The sequence below is a fragment of the Salminus brasiliensis genome, chromosome 21 (assembly GCF_030463535.1).
Source record: "Salminus brasiliensis chromosome 21, fSalBra1.hap2, whole genome shotgun sequence".
NCBI classification, from domain to species: Eukaryota; Metazoa; Chordata; class Actinopteri; order Characiformes; family Bryconidae; genus Salminus; species Salminus brasiliensis.
The window spans coordinates 22,600,866-22,618,403 of record NC_132898.1 but is presented as its reverse complement, the minus strand read 5'-3'; the positions used below and the strand labels follow the sequence as shown (position 1 = coordinate 22,618,403).

Below are 17,538 nucleotides of genomic sequence, written 5' to 3'. Positions count from 1 at the left end.
ACAGAGCTACAGTCTCTCAATAGGGTGAATATTAGTAATACTCTAAATGTAGGTATAGTGATATATGCTGAGGTGGAGCTACAGTCTCTCATTAGGGTGAATATTAGTAATACTCTAAATGTAGGTATAGTGATATATGCTGAGGTGGAGCTACAGTCTCTCATTAGGGTGAATATTAGTAATACTCTAAATGTAGGTATAGTGATATACACTGAGGTGGAGCTACAGTCTCTCATTAGGGTGAATATTAGTAATTCTCTAAATGTAGGTATAGTGATATATGCTGAGGTGGAGCTACAGTCTCTCAATAGGGTGAATATTAGTAATACTCTAAATGTAGGTATAGTGATATATGCTGAGGTGGAGCTACAGTCTCTCATTAGGGTGAATATTAGTAATACTCTAAATGTAGGTATAGTGATATATGCTGAGGTGGAGCTACAGTCTCTCATTAGGGTGAATATTAGTAATACTCTAAATGTAGGTATAGTGATATACACTGAGGTGGAGCTACAGTCTCTCATTAGGGTGAATATTAGTAATTCTCTAAATGTAGGTATAGTGATATACACTGAGGTGGAGCTACAGTCTCTCATTAGGGTGAATATTAGTAATTCTCTAAATGTAGGTATTGTGATATACACTGAGGTGGAGCTACAGTCTCTCAGGGTGAATATTAAGAACACTAAATGTAGGTATTCTCATAAACACTGAGGTGGAGCTACAGTCTCTCAGGGTGAATATTAATAACACTCTAAATGTAGGTATTGTGATATGCGCTAAGGCGGAGCTATAGTCTCTCATTAGGGTGAATATTAGTAACACTCTAAATGTAGGTATTGTGATATACACTGAGGTGGAGCTACAGTCTTTCAGGGTGAATATTAATAACACTCTAAATGTAGGTATTGTGATATGCGCTAAGGCGGAGCTATAGTCTCTCATTAGGGTGAATATTAATAACACTAAATGTAGGTATTGTGATATACACTAAGGTGGAGCTACAGTCTCTCAATAGGGTGAAAATTAGTAACACTCTAAATGTAGGTATTGTGATATACACTGAGGTGGAGCTACAGTCTTTCAGGGTGAATATTAATAACACTCTAAATGTAGGTATTGTGATATACACTGAGCTACAGCTTCACCCTCTCATTAGGGTTAAATGGTAATTTTATCAGTGTTCTGTAAAGCTTGTCCGACCTCAACAGTAGAAAGATCAGGCAGAGTATACAGAGTATCAACAGTGCAATTCAGGATGAATTAGGAGGTACATTCAAGCTCCTACTTATTTATTGACACTCTGAAACGAGAGGATTTAATGTAGTTGATATATCTCTCAATATGTCTCTGAGTGCATGCCTCTAGCACAGAGTAGGCAGCTTGACCTCTACAGGTGTGTAGCATTTACAGGTGTGTTTGTGACCTCAGTGCCAGGTGAGTCTGTTCTGCAGGTGGCCTCAGTGTTGGGGAGGTGGGACAGGCTGAGGTCCAGAGTAGCCTCCAATGCAGTATAGCAATTACACAAAGAGTCCTGAAAGAAGATGAAATGAGCATTGATTATAAAAATGTGTAGATGCACTGTTTACTTAAGGTTAACATGTTCATACAATCCACACACTCATCCTTACAGACTACAATACACTACGGGAAGCATAGGGGTGCGTGTGAGGATTCAGAACCAGTATATCTGAAAACCAAACACAGCTGCAGGGAAGATGCCTCGGCTAGTCCATCAGTGAATGACACCAGGGGTTAGATTTAGCAATATAGTCACAATACTTCACAATCTTCTAGAAGCTCATAGGTTTACATGCCCTTGTAAACTTACATTACTACTAGTTGTACCACACATCTTACCAGGTCCACTTCCAGGACATTAGCCATGAGCTGCAGGAGTGTATCACAGGATAGAGCGCCGTCCAGCAGCTTGAGACGGAGAATAGCAGCAGCTACACAGCTACAGGCGATAACGGAGGGGACATACATCGAAAATGTAAACTCTGAAACAAAGAACAAGAAAAATTAGAGGTGGGCAATATGGCCACTTTATCAGAAACTCCATCCTTGTAGCTCCACCATGTTGATGCGCAGCTTGTGTTACTCTCCTTTAGCTCTTCATAAGGGAATACTTTTGGATGCTAGACCCACTCTGAACCTAGCAGTGACATTGATGTGTGTATAAACCCCAGCAGACACACTCATGCCAGCAGCACACACTCTAGCACTAGCATTTTAGTATCACTGCTGTGCTGAGAACAGACCACCACCCCAATAAGAGCTGGATATTTTCCTGATAAACTGCACCTTTTAGGAAGATGTTTCTGATTAAGTGGCCAATAAGTGTAGGTACAAGCGGTAGGGGGTTCTAATAAACTGGCCACTTGGTGTAAGTGTAAGAAATTAAGCTGGTTGGACAGAAATTCAACCGTGAGAAAAGGGGGGATGCTGCCTAAAATAACCCGGTTCTGTTACACAAAAGAGAACATTTAGAGTTCAGTCTCTAATGCAATGGCTGACCCTCGCTTTAGCCCTCAGGCATGGGAGGGTCACTGACACAGCATATTATCACTATTATCACTACTAACCACACACTGGTATCACCTTTAGACAGGTGTTTTTTTCAGACAGGTGTGTCACCATCAGTTCATTCACGGTCTGGAAGTGGAGATCCCTAGGATCCGGGATATGATATCCCATAGTATGTCTGTATCGGAAGTGTCTAGGCAGAGGCCACCTCAGGCTAATGGGTGGTACCGGGTTGGTGAATAAGTAAAGAATGGATGTGTGGATTTTCACATTATTCACAAGGATGACCACATGGACACATGGGGTTAAAGTGACAGTTTGGCTAAAATGTACTAAAATTCCCCCAGTTTTCCCCTTATTCCAAATGTACTCAATTGGCAGGGATATGTTTAGTTTTACACTGGAGCTATGAGGTTAATGTAGCTACAGTGCTAATTGGTGGGATATAAGTTGTTAGCTTGTTAGCTACAAGTAATGGACATTTATACCCCACCAATTAGCACAAGAGCTACATAGATAATGTACAGATAATGTATAGATAACACGTAATGGACGCTTATTCTCTTTCAATTAGCACTGGAGCTAGCAATAAAGCAACAGATGCTGACACCCCACCAATTAGTACCGAAGCTATTAGGCTAATGTAGCTAACAAGTAATGAAAGCTCATACCCCACAATTAGCACTAGAGATACAAGGCTAATACAGCTAACAAGCAATGGAAACTTATGTACACCAAGCATGATGCTAACTGTATGTCTAAATCATCACACACGCTCTTCAAACTGTGTGGAGGTGTTCAGCAATCTCTAATAGACTTGGTTATGTGGTTTCAGTGGTTTTCAGAGTGTAAGAATCACTGTTGTCTAGATCATGGACAGAAGTACAGAGCAGAGCTGAACATAGAACCCTTAGTTCAGTCTGTTTGTACAGGTGTGTTTAGGTACCTGTAGCAGACAGGGCAATGTAGGAGTGGACGTGTCTACGCAGAGCTGTGAGGTTGTGAGGAATTATGGGTAGTCCATGCAGTAGTGGCTCTAGGAAATCAGAAGGCAGCACTGAGGCCAAGTCCCAGTCCAGCCTGGACACCACCACCATCTCCCACTGCTACACACACACACACACAAAAACCTACCACTCACTCAAACATTCAGATATATACTACTGTCTAAACGTTTAGAATAGTTAGATTTAATTTCATAGATGAAATGAAATACAATAGTAATAAAGAAAAATTAATACCCACAACAAACCTCTATTTATAACATATTGTAGTTCTGAAAGCAGTCATATTCAAAAGAAAATGTAATCAAATTAATATGTACTTATCTTTCTTATCATATTAACATTCAAAATTATATATATATATATATATAGAGAGAGAGAGAGAGAGAAATAATTTGTAAAACATTTTATATTTAGTGTGCTAATAATAAGTGCTAATACCATTAACATTTATAATGTGGTTTTATGAGCTTAATACTCTGGTATATTTATAATAAAACTAATATGTAGAAAGTAAAAATACATACATTTATTATCCACAATAACACTGTAAAACATTTTATATGTAAATTACTGTACATTAAAATTTAAAAACTTAATATGGCTTATGGTATTGAGTCTTTTACATCTAAAGGACTAATCAATATCTACTTAATATTTATAGTTATTAAATAATAAATAATACACTGGAGTAGTGTTTTGGTGTACACTGGCACAAACTGGCTTTATTTCACTTTTTAGTTGTTTTGTTTTTGTACTGATTATTCATTATTTATTTTGATGTTTTCCTTAATGCTCAGAAGGAGTGTTTTTACTGCTGGAGTGACTCTACATCACAACTTTTCCTTCTTGATTATTTATCAGAAATCAAACCAACGCTTAAAAATAAGTTGACTGAATAAGAATAAATATTTCTTTTTTCCTGATCTTCCAGAAAGATCAGGTTGAGCCAGACCAGTCTGAACACTCTGAAGTTGAATTAATAGACGTTATCTTTAGGTGACTGGTTTGTTGACGTTACCAGCAGCTGCGACAGGCAGACAGCATTGTCGGTGTAGATGCACAGTTTGGTGGCACTCAGAGGAACCGCTTCTCTGAGTTTGGAGGCCAGGAACAAGCAGACGGTTCCGAGCAGCTGCAGGCTGGTTCTGTCTATGGTATGGCGGGCCATGTACCGGTCCAGGTAGTGAACTGCCAACGGAAACACTTCCTCCTCGCAGCGCTGCTCCTCACACACCTGTTGAACACAAAGCCGGGAGATGAGACGTTGTCAGAAATGAGTCACTACTACTACGCTGGCTTTAACATGAAAGTGACACACACACACACTTTCGCCTCTGGGGCAATGTTGTCAGTGGCCTCAGCGGAAAATCAGCGGGAAATACACCACCTTTTCCACAGTAGTCTGCATTTTCCCAGAATTACATTTGATATTTCCCAGAATTACATTTGATATTACATTTCTGTTCATTTATCATTAAAATACATTTTTACTTTAATTCAAGGTCAGATTAATTATATATTTTAGAGTACGATTAAGCTACAGGCATTTTTCATAACATTTTTGCTCACCAAATGTTACCAAGGGTGGACATATGAACATGATCTACAGTAATACTAAAGAAACCTCTACTGGATTCCAAAAAGAAACTTGAAACAATTACTACACTTAACCTCAGCATACGCAAGTATTACTACACACTCTTAAAAAATAAAGGTGCTACATAAGGCTCTTTGAGCAGTGCCACAGAAGAACCATCTTTGGTTCCACAAGGAATCATGTTTGAAATATGTGAGTATCAAGAGATATGTGAGTATAAGACACTTCACATTGGTAAACAACCTTTACCAAGGTTGGTTCTTTAAACATGAATGGTTCTTTAAAACATGGTTCATGTTCATGTAGTGTTACTGTAGATCATATTTACTAACACAAGCAAATTAGCTTAATATTTCAATATTACAGGAGAAGAAAATATTGTAGATTATTGGTGATCATCATATTTTAGTGTGATATTGAGCTAATTAGCTACATGACATTTTGCTTACAAAACATTACCAAACATATTAATAATTGTTAACTGGATTCCTATAAGAATCACCAAATTCAGAAACTTCTAATAATTACTACATTTTACTTCAGGATATACAAGAATGACTCATTACAAGAAATGTAATGTTTATTAAGAGCACCTGTAGATTTTTGTCATATGTCCATATTCATTGGCACCCTTGGTAATGTCTGATACACTATCATCAATTTACATTATACTCATCTAGTTTTTAGTGTTACTGAGGAATTACATTTAGTTTTTTGTTTTCTTTAAACTAACTACATTTGCTATAAATGACCATGAATAAGTAGACTAAATGTATGTGTATCATATTTGTAGTGTGAGATTGAGCTTATTAGCCACAGGCATTTGTTTTCATTACATTTTGCTTACCAAAAATTGCTATTAGGCCATAGCTTGATAGAGAACAATGTAAACTGTGATCAACGAACTGATAAAAACCTTGTTAAGGGTAATGTTAAAATCTCAGTATTTATTTATAACACCAAACATATTTGTATATATATATATATATATATATATATATATATATATATATATATATATATTCACACATTTATTCTTTAATAATAATAACAGACAATAATAATAGACAAGACCATTGCACTCCATGGTATTTCCTGGCCTATGTTTCAGGGATTATGTTGTTTAAGATGGTAAAATAAAGTTGTTTCTACACCATAATTTCCACAAAACTTGTGCAAATTATGCTTATATGAATCTTCAAATCAGAAACTTGCAGATTTGAGAGGACTACTGTAGTTTACCAGTATCATACAGTACAGTAGTCTTAAAGTTTGTATTACTAAGACATTACATTTTACTTTACAGCCTTTTAAATGCACACACAGCTTGTCTAGTCCCTGTAGAGAAGTACTGCCAATAGAATAGGACTCCTACCCACTCATCTGTGGCAGATAAATATGAACGTACTGGCATCATGTCTACTCCCAGGCGTGGGCTAGAGGGGTATACTAGAGGCACTGCTAATCCCAAAGCCTTCCCTGAACAGTAGAGACAGTTAGTTCAACAAAAGCAATACCCTTCATTTTGGAAGAAACAAAGAATGAATGAAGATGTGTCCCCATACTTTTGTCCATATAGTGTAAGTTAACATCTTCGAGGTCGTGAGTTCTGCTTTTCACAAGAACTTCATACAATTACAAATCCGACTTATTCAGGTTCTGTATTACAGAATTATCACTAGAATATTATTACCTGCAGCATCCAAACTGCTAAAATTCTTCGCATATAAGGTTGTATACCGGTCTGAACGGTACCAAAGTAAGACCCTGAGATAACATTAGCCTTCTCCAGGGCCAGCAGGTTCCTCCACACTCGGCTGTCCCGGGTCAGGGCCGGGTCGCAGCAAGCCCGAACAGGCCCTCGGTGTGTGAAGGCTTCCGAGCTGAACAGGAATTCTTCATTTTCGTGACACGTTAACTCCATTTAAATGGATGTGACTGTTGTTTTTACCCAAACCAGTCACAAAGATAATTTCCGCAGTGAGCTGGTGAGAAGCGGCCCACAGGTTGCTGAGCTAAGACAGCGCTGAGCGGTTAGCGTTCGCTGCGGAGATGACGTTTAAACCACTCAGTGCTCGGCTAGCATATGCTAATGTGTTTATTAAATATAGCTAATATCACGGTTCTGTATCGTTTTATTTCGTTGGTTTTCTTCAACAATTTGGAGAAATATTAAAAAGTCAGTCAGAATCTCCCCCGTTGCTCGAAAACTCTTTATAGTGAGACAGACCACCTTCAGTTTCTGTCAGAAACGTGTTGTAAATAACATCACATTTTCATATCAAATTTGACCTTTTTTTATACGAATATAGGAATATAATTTACTTAGTTATATGTGCACTACCATGGAAAAATGAGAGGAAGTGTGTTCTATTTGTAATCAGTGTTTTTGAATATTATAAGTCTACATCCAATTCCGAATAGGAATCCCCAGCTTGAGCAGCTCCAGCTGGAAGACCTGAATAGGGGGTGTTCTGGTTTGAGTTTGATGGTTTAACTGGTAAACTAGAAGGACCTCCAACTTATTTGTTCTACCAGCATAACCAAACACCCCCCTGCATGGTCCAGCTAAATGTCCAATTCCTCAACCAGGCCTAGGAAGCAGTGAATGAAAATTAAGAGCTGTAGAGGATTCAGAAATAACTGAGAAAGCTGTTTGCTGGTAGCTGCATGGTTTCAGATGGTCTAAGCTGGTCTTTGACAGTCAAAGCGGTGGTTGCAAAGCTGGTCATTCAGATGGAGTTCGATGAAGAAGTTGGTCTACCAGTATGACCAACTTAATTAGTCTGATCTGCGAGCTGGTTGTACTGGCATATTGGTTAACTAGGTTGATCAAGGCGGTCATACAGGTGAACTAGGTCTGGTTGGACATGCTGGTAGACCAGCTGAACCATCAAACTCAAAAGAAAAACATACCACGTGTTGATCAAGTTACTGCACAACACAACAAACATGAAAACAAGTCACTCTAAACTCAAGCACATGAGCAATGTTGACACCAAAAGAATCCAACACACTTCAGTGCTGGTGTTCAGAGATGCTGGATGCACTCCACTGCAGTTTTAGAAGAACTCCAGTAGTTCTTCTGAGCTGCTACCTCAGGGTAGAAAGTCTTACTGCTTCTTTATTTCACATTAGGATAACCACTTTTACTGGAGGATGGCTTTCGGTTTGCTCTGCACACCTTTAGCCTTTACATAAGAAAGTAAACATGAAATCGAAAGTCAGTCGGGCCATGTGGCCGAAACTCAACGCCTCTCACCTGCCAAGAAAACAGGTCACGAACAGTAAACAGCAGCAGTGAAAGCAGGTGCAGATAAACACCTTCTGCTTAAATTAATGAGAGATAGATCAGGCTTATCTCAGTTACACTTTTATTACACGTGTTTGTGAGCCATGAATTATGGCGTACATGAGCTGGCCCCGACCTGAGCTTTCAAGATCAGGGCTTATTTTCATGTTATTCACATATCCGCACAGGTCATCCTTGCAGGCTCCAACTCGCTTGCAGTTGGAAACCTGCTTAAGGCAAAATCTTGGGTCTGGCAGCAGAAAGGAAGGCATTTCTACAACGCAAATAGCTCTTATTAGTTGTATGACCTTTGGCTCTTATATAGGAGGGAAAACCCTAAAGTTCAAAGGTAAAGAATTTTTTGACGTGTGTATACTATAGATAGCCTTCATTAGACAGAATCCAAAAGCATCAGGAACAAAATTCCTGACCTTAAGGTAGATAAAAATGTTTCAAACTGTAGCTAAATTAAAGGTACACCAAGTACCATTCTCACTTTTCACTGCATACAATGGTGACTCAGCAGCGCTCCCTCGCTGCTACAATAAATTAAAGGTATTTGAGTGGAAAACGAGTCATCAGTCACCAGACAAGAAACACTCTCTACCTTCCTTCTACTATTATAGCCAAATAATAAACACTAATCATTTTGTTGAATCAGAGAGTCCTTTTTGTAAACAGATTTAATGTTCTCAGTCCATCGCCATCACCGGTGTGGCGTCCTCTGCATCTCTGGACTCTGCGTTCTGAAGCTCACGCCTAATTTCAACGGATATCTGTGGGTGGTTCTGAATCTTCAGCAGCTCCAGCAGTGCTTCCTTCTGTTCGGAGGCCAGGTCGGCCTTGTAGCGCTGCACCAGCGTGAGCAGACACTGGTGCCACAGCACGGGCAGCGTCCGTTTCTCTGAGCGGAACGACAGGAAGTGGGCCACCAGAGCGTCCAGCACGCGGAAGGGCAGCGCATATTTCTTATCCATTAACAGACGCAAAAAGATGCTGTTGGCTCCGTTGTACTCCATCTCAGCCAGTTTCAGCATGGCAGCACTGTGGAGGCAGAGGAGGTGGAAAGCAGGTTTAGATTATGTGGAAAAACAGCTGGATTCCATGTCATTCCATTTACTTTTTTAAGAAAAAGACGTATATTAGAGTACATAAAAAAAGAAAGTGATAAAGATCTGAACATCCATCTACATGGAGCCTAAGATAGGCTGCGTGTGTATGCGTGTGTTACCTAGAGTGCAGCACTGGGATAGAGCACTTGGTGATGATGCTGCCGATGATGATGGCCTCTCTTAGAGTGCAGGTACCCGACTCACACAGCGGAATCAGGATTCCTGTAGGGATAATTGTGCTTAAGCAATTAACCCCTTAAACTCCAGGCTTATTATTAATCTTAAAATTTATTATCCAGTTTCCACTGAATACTGATAACAGTGTCAGCATTCAGTAACCACTATGGATTTTGCAGTATGCATTGTTAAGTTGCCAATGTAAAAGTAAGAAACCATGTATGAACACTACCATCAGAAAGACAGGCCAGTCCCTGCACCCACCATAGTTACACACGTAAACAGCTTTTGACAACAATGTCAAATGGGAAAGGAACACTAATGACCTGGACAAGGTGTGTTTAATGGGGGAAAAGAACAAAAGCATGATGTTGGTCCACCTGAGAAATTTAGCTGAACACAGACATCTGGTCTTTTCCAAACCGTGAGAAGCAGCGAGACAAAAAAAAAAAGAAAAAAAGAAGAACTCTTCTGCCACCTTGTGGCCCTGAACAGCCAGGTCCCTGCCATAAGTACGGCTGAATCACAGAGCAATTCAGATATGGAATATAGTGGGTCAATATACTCAGTGGGACACTTTTTTTAGTTCTAGACAGAACAAAAGAGCCTTTCTAGAAAGAGGACTTGAACTGGAGTAATTGCTCACCTTTAAACCATGCCCCTGGCTTAAACAGGGCCTTCTTCAGGGAGCCGTACAGATGGAAGTTCAGCCGCTTGTATTCAGCAATGTCGTCCCGGATCCGAGGCAGCAGCACCAGGTTGTAAAAGCGTTGGGCCATCCGCTCCTTCAGGTTAGCGGAGAAGATCCTGCATCAGAACCAGCAACAAACAAAGAATTAAGGAACATAAAAGCTGCAGAGACCAATAAAATAAATAAAATAAATTTAAAAAGAGGTCATTCTGGAGGTGATTCAAGGATTCAAGGAGACTGGCAAGTTCCCCATCACTTTCAATCTGTGTGTGTGTGTGTGTGTGTGTGTGTGTATGTATATATATATATATATATATATATATATATATATATATATATATATATATATATATATATAAAATATTTGGAAAGTAAGCTCAGGAGGTGTTTTTATATCCAGATTAAATAGACAGAGCAGAAGTCAGCGATGTAACAGCTTTTAAAAAGAAATACCTAATAAATAAATAAATAAATAAATAATAATAATAAAAATAATACAAAAGGTGAATAAACCTTTAAACTGTATTAACACAGTTTACAATTGTTTACCAATGTCATGTTCCAGAAACTAAAAAGGCTAATACATTTTAATAGTACATAAACGCTCCTCATAAATCCTACATGAGAAAATATGGCCCAGGATGACACTATGTTGACTCACCGTGTGGCCTGGTACATGGCGGCAGCCGTCCATGTCTCCGGACCTGTGAGATAAAGCACCTGCTCCCAGTTAGAGAGCGCTGGGATGATTTTAAACGCTTTGGGCAGCTTTCCACTGCGATACCTGCACAGAACCTGAAACCAAAGAAAGATTATCAGTCAGTGATTCATCTGCATGGAAAGCGGATTAAAGTGGAAGCCCAAGGTATGTCTTACCTTACTGACTCCTCTGTACACCTCAATGACCCTGGGGTCCAGCTGTGGCATGGGCACCCCCGACACCTCCGACATCACTGTGCCAACCTCTGTCTGCTTCTCTGTTAACTTCTCCATGATTATATCAGCTAGGGTGCGCCTGTTAAACACACACAAATTTTTCACATATTTGACATCACATATAAGATTTATTTTTTTTGTGAGGTTTGCAAACATGTAAAACGCAGACCTACATAAAAAAGTACAACGAAATAAGTGATGAAACACTAACACTAACTTGACTAAACAACTAAATGGCCAAGCACTATTTTTTGTGCTTCAATAATTATATAATAATTCAAAAAATATTACATGCGACAACCAAGACGAGGGATCAGCTGTGTCACAGCAACTAGAATACCTTGTCCAAAGTGTACAAGGACCCGTTTCTCTTCTGCTTTGTGTTGTGTGGTGCTGCAGCAGCTTTTTTATAAAGCAATATAACCATTCTTAAAGGCATATGCTCAACAACTATCCAGGTGTTTTTTTTTACCTCACAGGTGGGTTTTTGTTCATGAACATCTGGATGGCTTGTTCATCCTCTGGGTCCACCTCCACTTCAGCGCCTGCTGCCATCCCATGGTCTGCGGTTCCAATGGCACCCAGCTCCGGCCATTCTTCATCTGAGTCTCCATCCTGAGTACGTGGACCTGCAAACAACTCATACTGTTAATAATAATAATAATAATAATAATAATAACAAAAACAATTACAATAAATAATTACCATAAAAATACAGAAGAAATCAATGGCACAGATCTGAACAAAGTGTAATTAGCTGAGTTATATTTTATATGTATTCAGAAACCAACAGTTTCCTTTAGTCATCAGTGTATAACTACTTGTATTAGTCCACTAATAATTAGTCCATTGGTCCATAATAGTGATGCTATACAGGCTACAAATGCCAACAGACTGTAATAAAAGCTGAATTTCTATTATTATATCACATCTGTTGATCCACTGACAGTAAATTAAACATATATAATTACTTATGAAGCTAAAATCACCATAATTTGTTAAAAAATGGGCGACGTACTGGAATTGTCCGTTCCACCTTAAATGCTGCTGCAGCGCCAGAAAGTAACTGCAAAAGCATTTAAGGTGGCTCAGATAGTTCCAACACGACGCCAACACCAGCTTCATTTATGAGCTCTTAAACTTGCCTAGAGACGTAGAAGGTTTTTTCTTGGCTTCGGGGGTCACTCCAAACTCAGTCTGCAGCTCTTCTTGCTGAATTCGAGCCTGCTCCAAGATCCTCCTGGACAGTTTCTCGTCCACATACTCCTCCTCCTCCTGTTTTCTGCCCCTGCTTTTGACCCGACTGTGAGTTCTGATAGTGTCCGACTGGAGCAGCTGGTCAGTCAGAGCCACAGAGCCTCCGGCCCGGTCCGCTCCACCAGACTTCTCCTTCTTTACCTTCGGCATGGCGACAGGCTAATCAGAAATGTGGTGTTTGGGGCTCCCGAAAACCCTCTGCTTCACCACCAGTACACACACGTGGGTCCCCTCAAAGCAAATGGAGGCCAGTTAAAGCAGCGTGCGCTGCCGTAGACTGACAATGCCATAAACTGCACTCAAGGACCCTTCGGTGGCTGGTTAGGTCTGACTGATTTAAAAGCCTCAGTCAAAATGTAATCAAAATCAATATTCTTTGGTCATATACACACATATCACACACAGCACACCTCGATAAATATCTAAAACATATACAAAATATGTTCAAAATATTTTAGACATATATTAGAAATCAAAATATAGAAGACACAAGACCTATTTAAGACGTATTTAGTGGCAATTTGTGTGTCAGAACATAATTGCATAGCTATGTTAGATAATTAACATTTTATTTTCTATTTTCTTTTTTTTTGGTCAACTAATTTGAAGAATATCTACAGCAAAACTAAGTATTGGAAAACATTGAAAAATATTTCAACTGTTTTTACACGTAATCTTCACAAATACAAATGTTTAAAAACGTTACATTACAAAAAAATTCTTTATTTTATTTTAAATAATTAGACATATAGACTTTCTTTTGTTGAGAAAGTAGAAGTCCATTCAGACCGGAAACCAGGGGGTGCCGGGTGTGTTTAAAGACGGATTTGTACGCAGCACCTTTTCCTATTCATACGTTTATTCATTCATTTTTCCAGGTATACACTCTTCTAGTGTGCGGCAACGTTTTGTTGTTTATATCGATTAGTTAATATTGAACGTTAAAGATGTAATATACGACTTTAGTACACGTTACAGGTACTTTAATTTTGTTAGTACCCGGATGCAGTTTGGGGGCGCCGGACGGCCAGGGGTGTTTTGAAGCGGTTGTGGCCGCGCTGTGCAGGGATGGGAGTTACCTGGTAAGAAGGATAATATAGTTCTGTTTTACTCTTTTACTGATTTACTGGGTCCTAAAGGTGATTATATTGACCTGTGAAGACTGCACACTGTTGATCAGCAATATTAATATCATTCTTTATGCTGCTTTCTGATCTGAAGCCCACAGCTGCTCTTATAAAACAGACTGCAGTCCAATCATTAGTAATGAAATAATCAAGACTGCAAGGAAAATAACTAACTAGCTTATTTACAGAGATGCAGTGGGTCTTCTTATGGCATCTAGTTAACTGATTTGGCTTATTTGACTTATTTGGATTATTAAGCACGATTCCACCAGTCAGAACTGGCTTTATTCTTCTCTGTTTGGATGTAACATAAAACACTGCAGCTCAAGAGTGAGAGGAGTGATCTATAGTGATCTATGGTACTTTGACAATAATCTATCATTTTTTGCGTATGTATAATGTTCCTGTAGTATTTACAGGTTACGAAAACAGTAGTAATTGTCTGTGAGATTCCTATAGAACACATGTAGTAAGTCCTGTCGTATAACTGTTCATGAACGTAGACTTGAGTAAAAAACAAAGTAGATTATTTAATATGTACGTAGCTACTTGGATAATGAACTGAGCATGCTCACAAAACTACAAACTTATCCAAAATTCAACCTAAAATATACTGAATTAAGTTAATGTAATTAATTCTCTTCTGCCCCTGATCAGTGGTCCTCCTCCAGCCTGTCATTCAGCTCTTAAAGACTTTAGTAAATGAGGTGACGAGTAGTGTGGAATAGAGTAGAGATACTTTGGCTACTTTACTTTTACAATAGCTAGCATACAAAATTACTATATATTGTGTGTGTGTGTGTGTGTGTGTGTGTGTGTGTGTGTGTGTGTGTGTGCGTGCGCTGTAGTGTGTGTCAGGTGCCTGTGGCGGAGGGGAAGAGTGTGCAGCAGACGGTGGATCAGCTGCATAAAAAGCTGGAGCAGCTCGGCGCCTTGAAGCAGGGCAGTTTCTTTGTGGACTGCGAGACGTATCATGCTACAGGGAATGCCACTGGTAACAAATACGCACACACGCGCACGCACACACATACATACATACTGTATATGTATATATGTATATGAGAGAGAGAGAGAAAGAGAGAGAGACACAGACAGACAGAGAGAGAGTTATGCTCTCTGAGACTACTGTATCTGTACTGTATGAGGTTTGAACCAGCAACCTCCTAATTAATGCATTCAGCTATGTTAAGTTGTATCCATCGCTGATAAATGCACACAGACAGAGCCAATAGAATAGAGCAGATAAACATGAACCTATTTGCACCATGCCTAATGCCAGGTGTGGGCTAGAGGGTTTTAAAGCCCCCCCAGATATTGTATCGGTATCAGCCCTTATATTGGTATCGGAAATAGAGAACTCTGATACCATGAAGCTTACTGGTGCCCTAAATCTTTTATTTTTTCACTGTTCTGAAATGTGAAGTCTAGCTTTTTGGTCAAACAAAGCAAGATTAAGCTCTCCTATTTGCATGTATTTATGCACTGTGGCAATTTTAACATTTTTTTCATAGCTCTGAAATTTGTGTGCAGTTTTTCAACCAAAATATCGGGAGATACTTGAAGTGTGTGTGTTTGTGTGTGTGTGTTAGGTCAGCCCTCTAAGCTGCTGTATGTGATGCATAACTCCGAGACACCACTGAGCTGCCTGGCTCTGTATGAGGGTGGTCCGTATCTGACTGCTGACGCTAACTTCGACGTCCTGATGGTGAAGCTAAAGAGCCACTTTCAGAACGCTAAAGGTCACAAGGTGGAGAGCCGTGGCGCACGCTACAGATACTGCGACTTCCTGGTGAAGGTTGGCACGGTAACCATGAGCTCCAGTGCCAGGGGGATTTCTGTGGAGGTCAGAGTTTTCTTCTAGATTATCAGTATAAATAACATGTATAATATGATGTAATATCATCAGTATAATAACATTAGTTATAATAACTTTAATATTCAGAATGAAGTTGTAATAGTTATATTATAATACGCAGCTTTCAAAAGTGCAGTTTATGTTCACTAAAGATAATGTTCCTAATCAATATTCCTTCCAAACTTCCAATATTCTGATTCCATTCTGGTGTTTTTTGGATTGTGCAGCATGGTGAACAACATATGTTTTTATTATTCTTAATAAGCAAGCGTGCCCTGTGTGTGTGCAGGTGGAGTACTGTGCTTGTGTGGTTCCTGGAGACTGCTGGAACTTAATGAAGGAGTTCATGCAGAGCTTTCTGGGCTCCAACGCTCCCGAGATCCCGTCCGTGTTCACCAGCAAGCCAGAGGGTCTGTTCGCTCCGGCCGACTGCATGGACACCATGAGCCAGTACCTGGAGCTGTTCAGCAAAGTACGAAAACAGCAGGTACTCCCAGGGAGCAGCGTCCGATAACCCCTGCATCACCACAGACTGAACGCACCTGTCCAGAGTGTGTACAGATGGGCTGCGGACACACACAGCACGGATTAAAGCGTCAGTGTGGATGTCCAAAATACAGACAAACACCTGGACTGGTAGAAGAAGCTACAGGTGGAGAACACAGAGACTATGCTGAGAAACACAGGAATTTTAATTCTGGTCAGTTGTGTGACTTTAACTGTTATTGGTCTGAAGCTTTTTTTTTTATTCAGCAGACTGAATTATTTTTCCTTTCCTTTTTTTGTAATAAGATTTTGCTAAAATAAAGCATTTGCTCACTGACCACTGGCTTCATATTTATTTGGGTTTATTCTAGTGTTTTATTTTACAGGCTGACACAGTAGTTGACAACTGACTTTATGTTTAGTTGGGGTTCTTTTTTTTTCTTTTTCAGTAGTTACATAATTTTCCTCCCCAATTTTAGATATCCCACCCACTTGTTAGTACCTTTCCCCCCAATCACATGTAAAGCTACCGACATGGAGGGGGGGGCTGACACATGCCTTCTCCGACACATGTGCCGCCTCTATTTGAACCACTGATGCAATATCATTGAGAAACCAAAGCGCTTGGATAAAAGGGCCAGTTACCCAGTTTTGATGCACTGCCTAGCAGACACTAGATGCTAGCATCACACTGAAGTAATGTGGGAAGACAGGGGGGGAGAGAGAGAGCGCCATCTACCCACCCGGAGAGAGCAAGGCCAATGTGCTCTTTTGGGCTCCGGCTGCTGACGGCGGGCAGCATGTCCCAGAATTCAAACCAGCGATCCTCAGGTCACAGCAGCAGTGCCTTAGTTCTCTATTTGGGTTCATTCTAATGTTATATAGAGGTTATATCAGGTAACCTCTGTGACTATGTTCAGACACATTTTGTACATAAATTTAGATGTAAACATTTATACACAATCCGGTCTACAGAAAAACACTGATTGGATTAGCCCCGCCCTCATGGTGTGACCGATGTGTTGTGAGCCAATGATAACCGAGCTTTGCTGGAGGGTTGATTAATTTCAGACCAATCAGAGCAGCGCGTTCGGTTGACCTGAGAAACGGTGACAGCTCGCGTGTGCGGATGACGGCGGTAAATAAAGCCGCACACTCATTAAAAACAACTAAATATACAAATAACAACAACTTAAAGCACATTTAGCGGATTAGAAACCGGCTTAATCTGATGCGAGGTCTTGCTGTGGAGTATGTGCTGATTCCGAAAAAAGTTTCACCGTTTTTTCATCGATCTGCTCGTTTTTACCGGATCTGTTCACTTTAATCTCTGCTGGATTTTTTTTATTATTATTATTTTATTTATTTTTTGTATTTGTTTAAAGATTTAAACAAAAGTTGATTCGGTAATATTTAGTTCCCTCTAAAAGTCAGCACTTCAGCAATCTTCGGGGAGTGTCGATGCTGGACTC

At 39.8% G+C, this 17,538-nt stretch overlaps 3 protein-coding genes across 3 annotated transcripts; 1 reads left to right on the top strand and 2 right to left on the bottom strand.

The window, feature by feature from the left end:
- Window positions 1-1,390: 1,390 nt before the first annotated feature.
- ccnd3 (cyclin D3) lies at window positions 1,391-7,133 on the bottom strand. The gene is made up of 5 exons (XM_072666528.1): window positions 6,827-7,133; window positions 4,555-4,770; window positions 3,476-3,635; window positions 1,861-2,003; window positions 1,391-1,534 (listed from the first exon to the last, which is right to left on the bottom strand). Exons 1-5 carry the CDS (start codon window positions 7,055-7,057, stop codon window positions 1,391-1,393), a joined length of 894 nt encoding a protein of 297 aa, XP_072522629.1. The 5' UTR covers window positions 7,058-7,133.
- A 1,357-nt stretch (window positions 7,134-8,490) lies between these two features.
- On the bottom strand, window positions 8,491-12,835 carry bysl (bystin-like). The gene is made up of 7 exons (XM_072665864.1): window positions 12,487-12,835; window positions 11,814-11,970; window positions 11,282-11,420; window positions 11,067-11,200; window positions 10,361-10,521; window positions 9,657-9,759; window positions 8,491-9,469 (listed from the first exon to the last, which is right to left on the bottom strand). Exons 1-7 carry the CDS (start codon window positions 12,746-12,748, stop codon window positions 9,118-9,120), a joined length of 1,308 nt encoding a protein of 435 aa, XP_072521965.1. The 5' UTR covers window positions 12,749-12,835; the 3' UTR covers window positions 8,491-9,117.
- Window positions 12,836-13,624: 789 nt separating this feature from the next.
- Window positions 13,625-16,403, top strand: med20 (mediator complex subunit 20). Its single transcript, XM_072665545.1, has 4 exons — window positions 13,625-13,680; window positions 14,574-14,719; window positions 15,315-15,568; window positions 15,870-16,403. The coding sequence occupies exons 1-4, from the start codon at window positions 13,667-13,669 to the stop codon at window positions 16,092-16,094; spliced, it is 639 nt and encodes a 212-aa protein (XP_072521646.1). The 5' UTR covers window positions 13,625-13,666; the 3' UTR covers window positions 16,095-16,403.
- The last annotated feature ends 1,135 nt before the right edge of the window (window positions 16,404-17,538 follow it).